The 19,692-nt window shown below is 39.1% G+C and overlaps 1 protein-coding gene across 1 annotated transcript; it reads left to right on the top strand.

The window, feature by feature from the left end:
- The first annotated feature begins 175 nt into the window (after positions 1–175).
- Positions 176–19,692, top strand: LOC140160620 (arylsulfatase B-like). Its single transcript, XM_072183870.1, has 8 exons — positions 176–396; positions 2,933–3,244; positions 5,500–5,686; positions 7,398–7,585; positions 8,082–8,289; positions 14,348–14,597; positions 15,321–15,484; positions 18,266–19,692. Exons 1-8 carry the CDS (start codon positions 268–270, stop codon positions 18,568–18,570), a joined length of 1,743 nt encoding a protein of 580 aa, XP_072039971.1. The 5' UTR covers positions 176–267; the 3' UTR covers positions 18,571–19,692.

Genomic DNA, 19,692 nt, shown 5'->3' on the forward strand with positions numbered 1-19,692 from the left:
TTTATACGGCCTGCGTAGATATGCATATTATCACAATCAACTAATCGAGAAGAATTATATTATTGTTTATCTTGGAGACTTTTAATGCCAAAAATTGGCGGGCTCCTTTTTATCTCCACACGCGCTTTTGATGTAAGGGTCCAGCATGCATGTTCAGGCAACAGGCACATGTAAATGGTTCCGGCAACAAGTGACTACCGTCTTCTTACCTACACAGTGCAATAATTGCGATCATTATTAAACCATTTTTGCAAATTGAAAATAAAAATGACTGTTATAAATACACGAAGGGGCGTGCTAATAGGAATTATTGCTTCTATCACATTAATAGTTACTTTTTCATGGATACGGAACCAAGTCGTAATACCAGTCCCATCACTGCGGTATATTTCTGCGGTAAGCATGCATGTGAAGTTGTATCAGGGATATAAAGGGATAGGCATCGTAGCTATTACGTAACACACCGAATGATGTAGTTTAACTCTAGACAATAGGCGCCATATTGCAGGAGGGTTAGAGTTCATAGAGGAAACGTTAAAGGTTAGTAGATTAGGTCACCCAGGCACATCACTAATGTGTTTCACGAGTTGTAATACCGACAGGTAAAAACATTGATTTTGTAAAATTCTCCCGATTTTTAAAATTACTAAATAAGGTTAGTACTTCAAACCATTCTTTGATGAATCTATGCAATATGACGGTAATTTTGAAACATCTAAGAATCAATCTTAAACATCTTCATGATATTCATTTTTTGCGCATGGTCAAAGCATGCTCTTGCGCTATCCACAGACTATCCGGTGGAAACTTCAAAGCAACGATCATGCGTTAATATTTACAAAATGGCGAATGATGTAGTTTAAGTCGAACAATAGCGTGACCGGCGTGACGTAGTTTTTGGCATTGTTCCTATATGCACTTTCACCCTCCTGGTTGTATATGGATTAGGCATAACACGCTACACAATCCTGATATCTTTAAGGGGTACTACACCATTGTACACCCCTCGATAAATTTGTGTCTATTTTTGGAGTTTTTCTCAAAAACTAAAAACACACTGATAAAAAAAGTTATGTATATTATAGGGGCAAGGAATCCAATTATTACACTGGAATTTTAGTGACCCAAGACAAGCGGTTCGTTATTTATGATAAGAAATAAGGTACTGCTACATGTAGGATGTACCTCATTTCCTATCTTATACTGAACCGCTTGTCTTGAGATACCTTGCCCCAATAAAATACATAACTTTTGTTACCAGTGTGTTATTATTTTTTTTTTTTTTTTCAAAAATAGTCACATGTTTAACACAGGGGTGTAGTACTCCCTCAACTTCTTATGGGCTATACCTTACATCAGCAAGAAAACGCCATAATAAATGTAAACATGTATCTCGAGCTATATAAGCCGGGTAGGCCTAGTGCCGTACTATTACGCTGAACAGGATCATGTCAGAAATTAATATTTTGTTCTGGGTCTGATTATTCGGACTAGGGTAGGCCTATATAAGTGATCCGAGTATATAGTAAAAGCCGGGAGTAAAAGCTACATTGGGACACGGGGTCAATTTTACTCCTTGTTTCCATCCCCAGTCGCGTAAATTTTGATGGATGTTTTATTGTTCTATGTTAAACCTCCTGTAAGCATGGTAAGCTATAGACCCTACTCCCTTTTCTTCCCCCACCAATCAATGTTGCAGAGTCCTACACGGAGCCTGATGATCACAGACCCCGATCAACATGATCAATATTGTTACGGGGAAGGGGGTCGATTTCAGTGCATGGTTCTAAACTCGAGTTAAGGGCTGGGGTATGAACGTTTGGACAGTATTTATTGTGGGACATTAGAGCACATCAGACATATCGAATTGCATTCTGAATACGAAGAATGTTCTTCTGATATCAAATAATTTTGATTTTATGATATTTGCAATGTAATACACATTTTATGGCAAATCATTAAAAATTGATATTTTTGATATTTAACAGTACTCGAAGTAAAATTTATAAATCTGATGATTTATACTTGAAGTGTATGTAGGTGGGATGAAAAGCCGACGAAGAATTGAAAAATTTGACCTTTTGTTTTGAAGATATGGATTTTTTTTCCAAAACACCAAACAAAATTAGGTCTTTTTGGGAAAAAAATCCATATCTTCAATATGAAAGGTCAAAATTTTCAATTGATCGTCGGCTTTTCCTCCCAGCTACATACACATTAAGAATATATCATTAGGTTTATAAAATTTACTTAGAGGACTGTTATATATCAAAAATGTGAAAAATATCAAATTTTAATAATTTGTCATAAAATTTGTATTATATCGTGAATTTCAAAAAATGAAAATTATTTGATATCAGAAAGACATTCTGCGTATTCAGAATGCAATTCGATATGTTTGATGTGCTCTCATGTCCCACAAAAAATACTGTCGGCGAAACGCTTAAAACGCTCATTCCAGATCCCCTAAGTCCAATTGACTATATAGATATGTAGATATAGTTCAAATATTAAATATTGTTTACTACATGGATGAATGATAATCTTCACAAATTTAACATTATGTTACAATGTTCTGCAGCAAGTTTTCAAAAACGTTTTTGAATATTATTTAACCATTTTATACCTTAGAATAACCCAACATTTAAACTTTTTCTGTAAAACATGTCTTCCTGTCAGAGGTCCTTGTGTTCTCCCCTGTTCTGTGCATATTCATGGTGCCCGGTGAGGTTTTTGTTTAGGCCTAATGCTTGTAGACCTGATCTATAAATCACTGGGCTCCCCTTATGTATTTTAATATATTTTGCATGGCAATATTTTGATGTATCCCAGTGATTCGTGTCTTTTAATATGGCAAACAAAATGAAGTTAAACGAAATAATTGATTTTTCTATCCTAAATTTTCATTGAATTGAATTGATTTTTAATATAGTTTCCACAAGAAACCAATTTTGGTGACGAGTCTTCTCCAACTCCAGAAATTGTTTATCCCAAAGCGGAGAACCAACCTTCAGTCTCGAATATGCCTACGTCGCAGCCATCCGATACCAAACCAAACATCATCTTCATCTTAGCTGATGACTATGGTTACCATGACATTGGTTACCATGGTAAACAATATGGCGGCATAATTAACACTCCTGTGTTAGATAAACTAGCCTCTGAGGGCGTTACTTTAGAAAATTATTATGTGCAACCAATTTGTTCGCCAACTCGAGTACAACTTATGTCTGGTAGATATCAGGTATGTATATGTGATCTCTAACTTATATTTTGCAATCTTTAACAAATCTAAGTGCATTGTAATTATAGAAATGTTTAGGTTTTATCTATTTAAACACTTCAATATATTTAAGTTATACGGGGTCAACACTAAATTAACCAAACACATATTAAACACTCCTAAACACTAACAATAAAAACACACTAAGATTTTACACACATATCCTCTAATAACTAAACACTATTAATTTAGGACAGCGTTTAGCATTTCTGAGTGTTTATGTGTTTAATTTATAGTGTTTAAATTGGTTAATTTAGAGTTTACCTCTTATGACAAAGTAAATATATTGAAATGTGTTTAAATAAGTGTTTGAAGCCTGAACATTTGTATTCAATGCATCGGTCTAATAGAGAAGTTTTGTCTTGGTTGAAGGGAAAACAGGCTCCAAAAAGGGCTGATTTTATATAAAATTGACATAAAATTGCATTGTCTTTTCGTCCCGATTTCACTGATTTTCCAGAACGGTAAGAATTTACCTTCGGTAACAAGTTTTTGCAGGTGATGAGGAAAGGAAAGAACGCAAATTTCCTTGAAAATGAAATGAAATATCCCTTTTTCATATTTTCATATTTTGTTGACATGCCTACTTCTAAGCAGGACAAGTTTCGCACCGGGGAGGGGAGGTGGGCACATCATATGTACATTCCCCCGGAATTCGGAGATGGTGGGTCTTTTGGAGTTGGCGTACCGATAAAAGGGGGTCTGAACTGCGAACTGTCAAAATCAAGGGTCTTTTTTGGCTTTCTGGTTGAAAATCGCCTGAAATTTAAAAAAATAATGAGTGGAATTAGCTCTAACGCACGGCGTCATCATCCCTATATCTTCGTGTCAAATTGCCGTGATAGTACGGCGAATCCACTCGTTCTTCAACAGCTACGCATCATCGGCGATTTTGTTCGAGATAGGCCAAGTGACGCAGGCTAAGCATATCACTTACACGATATGAGATACCGCAGCGTTCCCATTCATACACGTTTTTACGATCTGCGCATGCTCAGTACCCCATTGGATGTTGCCATTACAAGAAAATTCGATTTGTTGTCAGGTAAAACCCAGGTTTTGTTTTCAATTAACTCACTGGAATTTCAATTAACTCAAATACGATTATCGTTTTCTTTCAACACATATTTTACTGCATTTTCACCGAAATGTTTTCAAATCGTATGATAATAATGTGATATATTCAACTGTTTGAGAATTATAATGAAAAGAACAAGCTTAGCCCATTCAGGTCAGATCCACGTACGTGCGCAAGCACTGGCTATAGAATATTAAATCACAAGTCTATAATAAAAAGCACCATAGTTTCTTTATCTGCGTCAATAATAAAATATTGATTTAAATGGAATTGAATACATCTCTACATCTGAGTTTGTACTTCACTGAGCGATCTGGCAATCGGTTTCTAGCCAATCAGATAGGACTCCTTTTCTTGCGTTCGGTGAAATACCGTCACCCGTCGCTCACCAACGGAGTATTAAGACGTGATTCATTTCAGGGAAAAATATTTATTTACAGGGGTTGTCGACACTGCACAGTGTCAACACCCTGTATTATAAATATGTTTTCCATACAGCTCAATACTCCGTTGAAATCAATATTCTATTATTGACACAGATAAAGAAAGTTTACATATGCATTGTGTTATAGGGCTTGCACCTGGAACTTAACTGAATGGGCTAAAAGTGTTCCTTTATACCTATAAAGTAGAATCGCAATTCTCAAAATTAAATATATCACAATTTTTACATTGGATTTCAAAATCTTTACATAAAAAATGCAGTAAAAGATATCCACAGCAAGCTGCAAGGCCCCGCTAATTAGTGTACTGCTTTTCGAGTGAGTGTACTGGAAAAAAACCCTGGTTTTACCTGAAAACAAATCGATTTTCTTGTAATAGAAACATCATATGGGGTACTAGAGCATGCACAAATCGTAATAATGTGTAGAATATAGAAACTCTGTGTGTATCTCATATGATAGTCATGGTATGCTTAGCCTGCCTGAGTCGCTCGGCCTATCTCGAACAAAGTCGCGATGCGTAGCTGTTGAAAAACGAGAGGAGTCGCTGTACTATATAATCACGGCAATTTTTGACACGAAGATATAGGGATGATGACGATGTGCACTATGTAACGGTCTCTTAGAGTTGAAATTATAAAACCAGTGGTGGTAGTATTATATTTACAATGTTCTATCCTATTTTCACCATGCAGATACACACAGGAATGCAACATTTCGTTATAGAGCATGGGCAGCCACGTTGTCTCCCATTGGACGAGGTTACGTTGCCACAAAAACTTCTGGAAGCAAACTATACAACGCATATGGTAGGAAAGTGGCATGCTGGATACTACAAAGCTGCTTGTTTACCTCACAGAAGAGGATTTAACTCGTTCTTTGGTAAAATGGAAACTCCAATATGATGGAATAATGTTGTTTTGTAGTAAATCTTGTATTTTTTTAGTAATGTCATTTTCATAATCATTGACATCTTCATATTTTTCACGCGTTAATGTATATACCCGTACTGACGCGAGTATAGTCCCACCCCGTTTTTGGGTGAACATTTGTCAAAATTGGGGGGTGGGACTATACTCGAATTTCATTTATTTTATTTAAAAAAAAAATTTTTTTTTAAAGGTTTTTATTTTTTCGGTTTTGTAGTGTCCCTAGACCTAGACCTAAATGCTAGGATCATTCATAATTGACCTAAAAAAAAAAATTCAAGATATTTTTATTTTAATATGAAAATTGATAATTTGTATTCATGTCATAGTCTATTAATGATTTCAAAATGCATTGAATTTGAATGCATTTTGAAATCATTAATAGATTATGACATGAATACAAAGTATCAATTTTCATATTTTTTTTTTAAGGTCAACCATGAATGATCCTAGCATTTAGGTTTAGGTCCTCACTCCAAAGCCGAAAAATAAATAACTTACAAATTTTTTTTTTTTTTTTTTTTTTTTAATTTCTGAAATTTTTCGAAAATTTGGGGGTGGGACTTTACTCGAAGGTGGGATTATACTCGCGTCAGTACGGTAATTAAAATAAATTAACACTTCACCAGGCATGAGAATTTTCAGTTTAAAAACTGAATTCAGTCTTTTTTTATAGTCAAAATTTCCGCAACTTTATTTTAATTTCAGCCTATTTTGGGTACTTTTTGCCCAATTTACGCACATTTTCAGTTTTATTTAGGAAAGTATAATCTCATGGCGCCTGCACTTCACATGGCCTATATCTTCACTGTACAATGCTCAAGCCTTAGCCATTAACGTGATCAAGTGTTTATTTTAGGTATTTTCTGTTGTTTTTGCAGTGAGCTAGATAATTTTAGCTGGCTAGGGCTATGACAAAATCCCAAAATCAGTGACAGACACGAGCAAAATCTATAAGAGGACATTAGCATAGTTCTAAATATCAGGAGACACATGCAATAACCATTAGCGGCGGAATCCGAGAGGTTGGAGGGCCAGTGCCCCCTCCCTACCCACACTTTTTTCGACCGGAGGGCCTGGCCCCACTTTAATCAAACCCATGATGTGTGTCATACGTCTGTGTGAACATATAATCAATTCTCTATTCTATACCCTGAAAGAAAGTGTAAAAATGATGTTTTCAATTAGACCTTCATTTAGCAAAAGTTTTTCACTTCTCAAGGGGCCACATGCGAGTTTCACAAGGGTTTCAGGCGCAAGCGCCCTAAAATCAGCACATTTTGATGTATAGTATCATTTTTTCGAAATTTGTTATGCTTTATCAAATTTTTCCGCCCTTTTTTATTTACTAATTCTTTTTGCCGCCCCCTTCGTTTTTGCCGCCCCTTCTTCTTCCGCCGCCCCTTCATTTTGGCCGTCCCCTGCTTTTACCCCGGGGGGCTGTAGCCCCCCCCCCCAAAAAAATACGCGCATGACATCCCCCCTCACACACTCCCTCCGTTATTGACATTTTCTACATCCTCCACTTACTGCCCCCCCCCCCTCACTTTCAAAATCGTTCTGCCGCCGCTAGCAATAACTATGAAACTAACATAATGCTAAATAAATAGTTGTCACTTTTTTTTATTTGCTTCCTTTCTTTTTGTAATCCTTCCAATCTCCAGGTTTATTGCTTGGAAACAGCGATCATTTTTCCCATTCGGCTAGTTGTGGTGGGTCTAAGGGGTGTTCGGGTTTCGGGTACGACTTGCACGAAAATGATATGATTGCAGATCCAAAGAAATGGAAGGGACAGTACTCGACCACAATATTCACTAATCGTGCAATAAAAATCATAAAGGAACAGAAAAAGGTATGTCACATTTGATACTGGGGTGCTCCACCCGAAAGCGGGATCAGCATTAAAACGTTTCAATGCGATCCGCAATTTTAAAGTTTTCTGTTAAACTTTTCTAAGCTTTTGCGAATGTTTCCCCAGCAAACACAATGTTCTACAATCTTATAAACGCGTTTTGGTTTTGGTTAAAACGTTATTATAACATTTAAATGTCGGGTTTCCGTTATATAAATGTCGTGAAAACGTTTAAAACGCGTTAAGGCTGCGATCACATAGAAGTATACGGTGTAGGCCCTACGGTATTCGCTATACGAAATACGCTCATTCGATCAGGCTGAATTCACATAGGAGTAGGCTATAGGCCTACTATGTGAACTCAGCCTGATCGAATGAGCGTATTTCGTATATATAGCGAATACCGTATACCGTATACTTCTATGTGATCGCAGCCTAAGGAATTAGTCGTCTCTCTGAAATATATTATTTATCATTCTTATGTTCCTCTTTCCAGCCTTTATTTCTGTATGTGTCATATCAAGCTGTACACGCACCAATGCAACCACCAAAAGACCCAGCCTACGATTATAAGAACATATCTGATAGTACTCGTAGGAAATATGCGGGTATGGTATCTTACATGGATTACTCTGTTGGCCGGATAGTTGATGCGCTAAAGGAGACTGGCAAATGGAATAACTCGGTGTTAGTTTTTTCAACCGGTAAGATTCAAGTAAACATTACATGGAAAACACCCAAACACTCTAAATGAAACGGACGCCTGGTTTTTGAGCACCCGGCGCGTTCTGAACACATGCGTTCATTCCCCCTTTTCTCAAAATATATGCATCCACTTTTCTGTAGCGCTTCATGGTTTTCACCCAAATAATTTGAAACCCAACCCGGCTTGAAATGGAGGGGGCCGGGATTGACGCCTTGCCCATGAACCCACGCATAATATGGCATTGCATTGGAAGTTTGTCAGGTTACCGTAGAAACCCGTCTACAAGAAATAGTAGCGACTGTGATGATAGCAAATTTCACGCTAGCGCCCTCCACAATATTATATCATTATGGAATTTGAGCAAATCATTTACCGACACAAGCAGGTATACAATGTATTATTTTATCTTTATTTCGCATCTCACGAGCATAGCTCACTTGGCAAGGCATAAGACTTTGGTTCTTTAGATCGGAAGGTGGTGAGTTCGAGCCTCATCACGGTCACACAAACTTTTATAAACAAAATATTGTTCAAACTTTTCATTTATATTTTCTTGCATTTTCTAAAGACTCCTTTCGTGGTCATTTTTTTTTCATATTTAGTTTAATTTATTCTATTGTTTTTCTTTTATTGTATTCAATCTATGATTTCAGACATACACAGGTGATGAGTGTAACCTGCTTGTAGCGCAGCGCGATATGTTCAAAATTGTTTTCACCTATTGCTATGGTAATTAATCCGATTAATTACGTAACTTCGCCAGTGTATAATGGCCGAATAAAGTCTTGACCATCACTTGGCTTGTTGGATTCGTCTATACTACAATTCGCTGTTGAAGTGACGTAATAATCGCAATAACTACCATCAAGCAGATTGCACTAATCACCCGCGTATGTCACCAAACATAGATTGAATACCACTCTTTTCATAAATACTAATCTTACATGGCGAGTGATTAGCATTTCTTTGACAACTATGGTTCAATGCATAGGTACCACGTGATTTCGATTCGAAATTGTATTCATCAATTGCTATGGTAGTTAATCCGATTAATTACGTCACATCGACAGCGAATAGCCTATGAGTATGGGTTCAAGTGGAACAAAAAATAGTGTATGTCCATTGCTATGGTAATTAATCATGTTAGTGTTTACATCACTACTTCGGTGAAGACAAGAGAAGTGTGCCGTCTCTACCAACGCCTGTGATATAACAGGTGCAAGCGAAACAAAATTGAATGACCAGAATAGTTTCCTTTGTCAGATGAATTGATTGAAGTTTTTGAAGACACTCTATTCTTGATGGGACAATAGATTCAAATGTGGAATAATTATTATTCCTCATCTATTTTTTTATTGAAAAAACTGCAATTGTGGCAACAGAACAATATTTATTTTGATTTCATCACAAGTCTTTCATTCTGGCAAGGGGTAGAAGATGCATATATTAAGTTCGTAAAAAGGACCAAGAGTATTAACTAAATTGAACACCCCTGCAGTAAGTTGGAACAGGTTCTTGTATACAACATTAAAATGCTTAGATTAGATTTGCTTCATATATTTTAGCACGATGAAAGTGTTCTTGTGCGGGCTTCTTGCGGTCGGAATGCGTCATTATGGCAACAGCGGGCTAGTGGTAGGGGAAGGTTACTACCTTCGCAGGGATAGGGACAACCCCCACGATGAGAACGCAGTTGCCATTGTCGACCGTTCTGGCCGCAAGAAAGCTAGTCTAAAGAGACACGGCCACGGTGGTGGCCGGTCTTTTTGATGACACACTTATACACATAAGTAGAAACAAAATCGTGCTTAAGCCAAAAACGCACCCTACCTACCATTCCTCAAGAATTGGGATGGCACAAAGGTGCAACATAGGTTTTTATTGCAAAGACGAGGACAGACAAGTAGTTACAACACATCTGTCTAACCGTGGGTTTCGCTATTATTTAGAATAAATGCTTTTACTAGTTTCTATAAAACCACAAAATTACTAAAAAAAACTATAAAAAAAACTATAAAAAAAAAAAAAAAAAAAAAACACCTAAAATTAAAAGTAGAAAGGTAGATTTGAAGAAAGATAAAAAGAACATGTCAAAAAGTTAAAATTAAACGAGAATGAAAAAACGGAACCAGTGCCCGGACCATGCTCTCTTCAGTTCCAAAGTCTGACGCTCTATCAATTGAGCTATACGATCCTGATGTACGAAACAGTCGTTATTATGTCAATACAATTGATTGGTGTTACAACATACTTAGATGGAATGCATAGCCACCCAGTGCCAGTATTATATTTGCTCAAACTCCAAATACAAAAAGCAACCAATTTTATTGAGGGCGTTTCTTAGGTATATCCTTGTAGACGGGTTTCTACGGTAGGTTTAATACCAGGTCTTTCAAGAGCACTTGTGAGTTATGTTCCGGCCGGACTTTGTCCTTAAACTGCTGGAAAACAGTGCGGTAAGATCGGGTGCTGTTTTTCTGGTAGGGCTAGTTTAGTTCCAAGGTCCCTTGCCATGAACATCAAAACTCCATCTTCATTTTCTTGAGTATTCTAAGGGGTCAAGGACGGTAGTGATTCTCTTCATATTGGAGTAGCCTATCCCAATGGCTCTAAATCTTCATCATGGGCCAAAGAGCGGAAGAGGAATATTTACTTCTCAACGGTCATTAGGCTGGTGTTGAACATGTCATCATTGGTCAACCTTCCAACACTGGCCAACATGATCCAGATCAGGGGCGAACTACTACAAATTGGTAGATCTCGGCTGCTGTGTGTCCAGAAATAAGCTGAAACAGGACTGATCACCCGTAAAGCTGCTGGGACTGGACCAAAATAATTTCCAGCAAAATTCATGATTACGAAAACTACAAGCAAATCTTCGAAAATACCGAGGGTAGATGAGCGGCAGTCTACTGTTGACTTCATGACGGACCAGCGGGAACTCGGCACACCATCACGAACTGTTGGCCCTGATTATTGTCGCCTGTCTACCTTCAAACCTCTTGTAATATCGGTAGCTGTAAAAGACAGAAAACAGAAATGACAGAAAAGACGGAAAAGTTTGGAGTTATGAATTAGAGAGTTGTTAAGAAGCTGTGCGAGTTAAAATGTTGGGAGTTAATGTATAAAGGTGCATTGTTCCCATTAATTGAATGTTTGCTGGATTACCATCAAACTTGGTGGATAAGACTACCATCGGGTGCCGAAAATTGCCAAGGTCATGTCAAGGTAATCCCAGACTTTAGATTGTTGGATTGCCATCAAACTTGGTGGATGCGACCACCATCGGGTGCCAATAATGGTCACGGTCATCTGAGTAGGTCTATAGATTGTTGGATTGCCATCAAACTTGGTGAATGTGATAAAATTTAGTTTCTTTAATTAAACAAATTTTTGAGCTACAGGCACATTAACAGTGCCACCCTTATTTTCAGCTTCATGATTGCCTCCTTACCTGCCATGTCCGTGCAAGGATTACTTATCATCATTTCATGTACTCAGATCAACAGTGGCATAGCAAACGGGGGCGGGGGCGTCAGGGGAAAAGGGGCAGCTTTTCAAACGGCCTGGGCTTTTTTTATTAAATTGTTTTCATCTAACTGTGGGTAACTTGTGAACTTGCTTATTTTTGGAATGGATACAAAGTCTTCAATTGTGTCTCCTGCTTTATCACAATTTGCTAATAAAATTTAATTGTGATGATTTGTGGGGATCAGCATCCACCCCTCTCCATGTACTCCACCACCACAAAGTTCTCGCCAAAATCACATGCACTTCAAATTAAGTAGCTTATACTCGCCACTAAGAAACTCTAAAAATATGCAGGTATGCAAAACGAACCTGCTGTGTATCAGCAGGTCCTGCAGGTGGTCAAGGCTTTCTGGCTTTGAGGCACAGTCCAGACTTTTGTGACCGTGTTACATAATCAGAGGACCACATGAAGTGTATGGATTCATATCGACTCATTCTCACTCATTTGCATTCATTACTATCAATAACTACTCTCTAATTCATAACTCCAAACTTTTCTGTCTTTTCTGTCATTTCTGTTTTCTGTCTTTTACAGCTACCGCTTGTAATATCTACTTAAAATGTCCGTACTGTAAATCAACAAGGGAAAATGCATCAGCTATTCATGGGCTGTGCTGATGCAGGTATTGATATTGCCGGAATTCAAGAACATCGTCTCATTACACCAAGCCCAACCGATGAACTTTGGTCAGATGAGGAGTTGGTCTGGTCATGTCCAAGCACATTCACAGATGTCTTAAGAGTGTTGAAGCTGTTTCCGAGAGGATACTATTTGTAACATTCCATGCACCCACTGAGTGCGCAACATCTTCTGACAAGGAGGAATTCTATTAATCTCTATCTGACCACCTGGGTGGTATGAAAAGGCACAACATCCTTCTCATCCTCGGCGATTTTAATGCCAGAATAGGAACAGACAGTCATCTTTCCCATCCTTGGGTCATTGGTCCACATTGCTACCATGATTCAACAAATGACAATGGTGAGCGTCTGGTCAACACCTGCCAGGAGTACAATCTCAGACCGGCCCAGATGAGATTCCCGCAACCGAGGAACCGTCTCTGGACTTGGACCCATCCATCCATTGAAGTCTATGGTAGTACCATCAACCATGTCACATTTCAAGTATTTGGGTTCCAAGATGGGCTCTAGTGTTGGAGACTTAAAAAGAAGAAAAGCGCTAGCCTGGGCAGCTTTCTGGAAACTGGAACGCCTTTGGAGAAGCCCGTCCCTGCCAATCGAAACAAAAATCAAACTGTTTCAGACAACGTGTGTTACTGTCTTTCTGTACGGGTGCGAGTCATGGGAAATTACCAAGGACGTGGAAAACAAGATCAATGCATTTGCAACATGTTGCTACAGAGTCATGTTAAACATCAAGCGTGTGGATCGGATTCCAAATGAAACCATCTACAACCTGACCAACCACTCCACTGGTTGCCAGAGTCAAGATTCATCAACTCAAATTTCTCGGCCATATACTGCGTCTTGAAGATGGCGAGCCTGTGAAAGAATATGCACTTTATATTCCACCACATGGGAAGAGGAAACCGGGACGGCCGCGCACACTGTACTTACAGTATGTCCAGCACCTCCTGGGAGATACTGAAGGGATGCTGCAGCCAAACAAAATTGTTTCGCTTGCCCAAGATCGCATTAGTTGGAGAAAGCTTGTAGTCGCCTGCTCCGCAGCCGACTGATGATGATGATGATGCATCGGAAGTTTTTTAAGCTTCTTGGAAAATTGTCAATTTCACCTTTTTTTTTCCTTAAGAGCGGCCTTTTGAACGCCTGACGTGTTTTACGAAGTGATCAAGTGTTCAAAAAGTATATGCATAAATTGTGTTACAGAACACGTTTTGCTCACTCAAAAGCGTTGATTATATCTGCAGAACACATTTTGAACACTGACCAGTGTTCAGTGTTCAATTGATGAACACCATGAACACAATCAAACGTTTAAATTCAAAATTGGAACACAAAAAGTGATCAAAAGATGTCCCAAACATGAACAGTGTCAAAACGGTGTTCCGTACAAGTGTTGCATAAAATGTGTGCAAATGCAAAATGATGTTCATTCTTTAACATCAGGCGTCCGTTTCAATTAGAGTGCACATAATCCTAAAACACACCTACTTCTACTAGTACAACGTTATGCATGGTGATTATTTTGATCCATAAGGATTTAAAAGTTGACATAAAAACTAGGGCGTGATTTTCATAAGGGAGTCCCGTATATGCAGAGACGGGGCTAGTGAGAGGGAGGGGAGGAGGAGGAGGAGGGGAGAGAGAGAGAGAGACAGGGTTTTGAAATAAGAGGCCCTTCAGAATATTCGTCTCTAATGCATGGTTTCTAAACTGATTTAGTGGATTTTATTTTTCAACAGATAATGGCGGAGATATTTCGCATGGCAAGGGAGGAGGAGGAGAGAGAGAGAGGGGGTTTTGAAGTAAGAGGCCCTTCAGAATATTCGTCTCTAATGCATGGTTTCTAAACTGATTTAGTGGATTTTATTTTTCAACAGATAATGGGGGAGATATTTCGCATGGCAACAACTGGCCTCTTCGTGGAAAGAAGAAGACTCTCTGGGAAGGTGGAGTCCGTGGTAATGGATTCGTGAACAGCCCATTAATCCCACCCCAGTCCAGGGGACGTGTTAGTCATGACCTGATTCATATCACAGACTGGTTTCCGACATTCGTACAAGGACTCGCTGGAGGGTCCTTAAATGGAACGAAACCTCTTGATGGATTTAATGTATGGGAAACTATAAGGTACGTGGTGGTATGGTACCGGGGGTATGGTAGGCCTAAGCTTAGATAAAGCTCGCTACTTTCCCTTTCGATTCGTGATTTTAAAGAGCTATTATTGGCCTAATTATATCCTTGACCCAAGCCTGTTGAAAATACACAGGCAGGTACAACCCTGCAAAGCCTATAACACTATTTATTTGGGAGAGATACACCCCTGCGAGAGAGTCTCATGTAAATCTCAAATGAAGTTCACACTCAAGACACCTCAGAATATCTTCATTAGGAGCAGTCCGACTGTCCGAGGACCTGGACCACAATGGCCTCATCCCAATAGCATAGTTCAATAACCTCAATTAAACACATAGTGAAAAATTTTGATCCCAAATTTTCAAAATTTATTCAATGAATGTACAAATGTATTGCGGTTAAAGAACTTGCGCCCTGATGAATGAGCATGTTGTGGATCCTAGTGTTATATATCGGCTCCTCAGAAGATACCGTTACCCAATATTTTAGGAAACAATATTGTGCCCGAATATTTTGACTTTCATCGCTTGGAAGGGCGCAGAATCGAAAAATTTCCGGATTCCCCCCTTGTTTCCCCTTTGTATTCATTTAAAACTTAACATTCTCCCTCAATGCCCTCATGGTTGCGTCAAGCCCCCCCCCCCTTTAAAACTCCCACCCCCCTTTGAGCGTAAATATTGAACGGTCCCTAAACGCAACCAAACTTTTTATACGCAGGGATAAAAAGCCAAGTGTTCGAACGGAGATTCTACACAACATTGACCCAATGCTGACAAATACCGAAACCCCAGCAGATTTTGAGGACAGTCCAGAGTTATTTACACCCACGACTAATGCCGCTATACGTGTTGGGGACTGGAAACTTATAACGCATGAACCAAGTAAGTTATATTTGCTTAAAGCCACACTGATCACAGCTAGAAAACAACAGCTGTGTGAAGTGACCAGTAGGCCTAGATATTATATCACTCATACATGAATTCTAGACAGTTCATTGGTTGATTACCATTTATCATTTTACCATCACCCTCTCCGTGTGATAGTCTTTATTATATCACTCATACATAAATTCTAGACAGTTCATTGGTTGATAACCGTTTATCATTTTTACTATCACCCTCTCCGTGTGATAGTCTTTACCATCATGTGCTCTGCCGTAGCGCGCCTGCGCAAAGCCGTGCGCTGACTCTTGGACTCGCCGATTTTAAATACAACATGTTTTGAGGGGAGGATATAAAACAAATATTAACTGTCTTAAATTCGTGTAATGGTCGAAATATAATCACTCGGTGAAAGATGTATTGTTCCATTCCACTCGCCGTTCCGGCTCGAGGAATGGAACAATCCATCTTTCACCTCGTGATTATATTTCGACCATCACACTCATACACAGTTAATATTTGTATACTATCACAGTGCTCTGCCGTAGTGCGCCTGCGCCAAGCCGTGCGCTGGCTCTGGACTTGGATCTTGGATTGGTATACCTCCTAAATACTCCTGGGGAGTTTAAACTGGAGGTGTGATGAGAGCGGGCTAGTTTTTGAGGCGTGGTCGAACACAGTCATTTGTCAGGGAATTCTTGAAGGTAGCTATGGAAGGTTGGTTGATTGTCTTGAAGAAGCGGCCAGTTTAAGGAATTCTTCAGAGCTGTGACACTGGTGTCCTTGCCATAGGTGTTTGTAACATATCTCGCCCCTGCGTTTTGAACCTTTTCAAGATTTTTGATGTTCTTAGATGTGTAAGGGTCCCAGGCGGCGGTGGCATAGTCAACGTGTGGACGGACAAGTGTATTAAACAGCCTTTCTTTGATGGAGGATGAGGTGTCATAGAAGTTCCTTCTCAGGAAGTTTAGAACACGGAAGGCCTTTGTTTTGGCATGGTCTGTCTGCTTATTCCATCGTAGGTCGTTTTGGATGGAGATTCCAAGGTATTGGCTGCTGTTAGTTTCCTCCAGGTCGACACCCATCATATTGTAAGAGGTCGGGGGTGGGTTTCTTCTCCTTGTGATACGCATGGTCTTACACTTGCTGGGATTGAATCTCATGCCCCACTTGGTGGACCAAGTTACCATTCTGTTCAGGTCGGTCTGGAAATCACACTCGTCTTCGGGAGATCTGATGGTCTTGTAGATAAGGCAGTCATCCGCGAAGAGTCTTGTTGTACTTGTCACTCCATCTTGGATGTCATTGATATGAAGGAGGAAGAGGTGAGGTCCCAAGACCGTACCTTGTGGAGTTCCGCTGAGAACAGGAACCCACTCAGAGGATTGTCCATTAACAACGACCCTTTGGAACCTTTTTGTGAGGAAGGAGGAAACCCAGTTCTTGGTGGCAGATCGGATACCATAGAAGTCTAGTTTGATGAGCAGTCTATGATGTGGGATGACATCAAAAGCTTTCGAAAAGTCGAGGATACCCATGTCTGTAGTAAGTCCGTCGTCCAGTTGTTTGGTAAGGTCGTTGGTTGTCAAAATTAGTTGGGACTCACATGATCTGGCCTTACGAAATGCATGCTGGTTATCGGATAAGATGTTCCACCTGGAAAGATGTCTCATCAGGTTACTATCAACGATATGCTCCAGTAGTTTGCAACAGGTACATGTGAGCGAAACTGGTCTGTAGTTTGCCGGGTCTGTGGTGGCGCCTTTCTTGTAAATTGGTGTAATATTTGCTTTCCTCCAGTCTAGTGGTAAGTCCCCTGTATCAAGAGACTGCTGAAACAAGTGCTGAAGAATTGGAGCCAGTTCAACTGCTGCCATTTTCAGAGCTTGGTTTGGGACTCGCCGATTTAATTATGGGGTGGACCCCAAAATATCACGGCAAAACATGGGGTTATGTTGATGAAAAAATGTATTTCCTACCTTAAATAGTATTTTAGTAATAGAATTTATGCATGAGTGATATAAAACAAATATTAACTGTCTTAAATTCGTGTAATGGTCGAAATATAATCACTCGGTGAAAGATGTAGGCCTATTGTTCCTATCCACTCGCCGTTCCGGCTCGTGGAATGGAACAATCCATCTTTCACCTCGTGATTATATTTCGACCATCACACTCATAGACAGTTAATATTTGTATACTGATATAGTCCTAATGCATGAAATATTGGATGGCCATGATGGGAAAGTGTATCCGTATGCCTATATTTGCAAGACTATAACCATGGCTTCAAGGTGAGATAAACCTATATGCTCATTACTGTATGAGCATGGTCTGGTCTGATGTTTCCCTGGGAAACAAGAAATACTAATCTATGGCTTTAAGTTATGTTATTTCCCTGGGAAACAGGAAATACCAATATGTGGCTTTAAGTTGTTATCCCTGGTAAACATTAAATACCAATCTGTGGCATTAAGATTAACATATACGTCTAAAAAGTTAGGTCCTGGTGATGGTGTACTTTCTTTCCTAAGGCATGTCAACAATACCTAGAAAAGTTGCTTTTTGCCTTGTAAAATTATCATATTGTTTCGCCATTTTCTGCAATTCCTTTTCTTTGATGAAGGCACCAGATGACTCAGTCCTCACACACTATACTAACCAATTAATTGTTGTTGGGAGTTTAATTGACAGTGACGTCAGACGCAAAATAGTCTTTTTAATTCTGTCTCAGATTATAACTTATGTTTTTTCTTCTTCTTTTTACTTTTAATTTTACAGCGACTGGAAACTGGGACGTACCGCCTGAATTAGCATCTACTTTAACTAAACCAGCAGTCAATAACGACTACCAACCGATATGGTTATTTAACATTAAATCGGATCCATTAGAAACTCACGACTTGTCAAAGGCACATCCTGAAAAAGTGCGAGAATTGTTACAAAAATTGCAGCATTATAATATAACTTCAGTTCCAGTTTTTTACCCTAACTGTGACAGTAGGGCATCACCTAATCGACATTCTAATCTCTGGGTTCCATGGGGTGAAACGAATTGGAAACACTTTGCACAAATAAAATACTAGATGTATACTAAACTGCGCTCAAAAAGAAACTTCTAATTTTTCACAAGGTTATATCTAAAAATGAACTAAAATTACACACAGGATTACTTCAATACTCTAATCTAAACACATGTCAGTAACCAAGCAGTTACCCAACTGACACAACAGCAAAATGCATTGTCATGGAACAGCTTCCTGGACCACATGTCACAGCCCATTTGATGTGTGTGTAAAGCAATAATGTAACAGCAATGTGGACTTTCCTGTCTCTGAACATGTGAATTGACTCGCAGAAATAACACTCGTACCTAACATTCGTAAACACGCGGACGCACACACTGACACAAATGCCCCAACACTTTCTCACGAATACCATCATTTGGTTTAACTTCTTACGTGCCTTAAACTCTATAATCTCTATAACTCTATAAATATCCATTCTGTGACATGTGATACAGCAAGCGGTTCCATGCCAGTGTATTTTTCAGTTGTGTCATGTCAGTAGGGTAACCGTTTGGATATTGCCATGTCAGTAGAGTTGATAAAGTAAATCCTGTGCGTAATTTTGGTTCATTTTGATGGACAGATTTTCAAGATGTGACCATTTGAGCCCAGTTTAGTTGATTTTCACAAGAAGTGGACAGCATACAGCATTATGTATTTTTTTACTAAAATCATCACCTTTTCAACCGTGCACACAGAGAATCTTAATTTTCATATAGCATATCGTGTTGCTTTGGACGAGTTCTTACGTTGGAATATTTCGCCTTTTTACGATAATGGAGAAGTGGAGGACGCTTAAAGCCATATTATAACATTTTCAAACAAAATAGATTAGCATTTCTTTGCCTTAAAATGCTGGCTTTTACTGTCAGATATATCCCCTTTTATTTTTGAGCCGAACAACTACGCCAAAGCAAAGTTGGAATTTACTACCAGTGCACACGTCGCCAATACGTAGCACTCGTTCGGTCATGTTGTGGTACGACCCTTTGTTGTGTATATCACCGCGCACGCCGTGTACGTACTGTGTGCTATGAACATCGTGTATCATGCGTTCGACTAATAATTCCATCGTAATAATAATCCGGCGTTTTATTCAAAATCTCGGATTTTGACAAAACTACAGCACCTAGAGTCTTG

Source organism: Amphiura filiformis, chromosome 9 (assembly GCF_039555335.1).
Source record: "Amphiura filiformis chromosome 9, Afil_fr2py, whole genome shotgun sequence".
NCBI lineage: Eukaryota > Metazoa > Echinodermata > Ophiuroidea > Amphilepidida > Amphiuridae > Amphiura > Amphiura filiformis.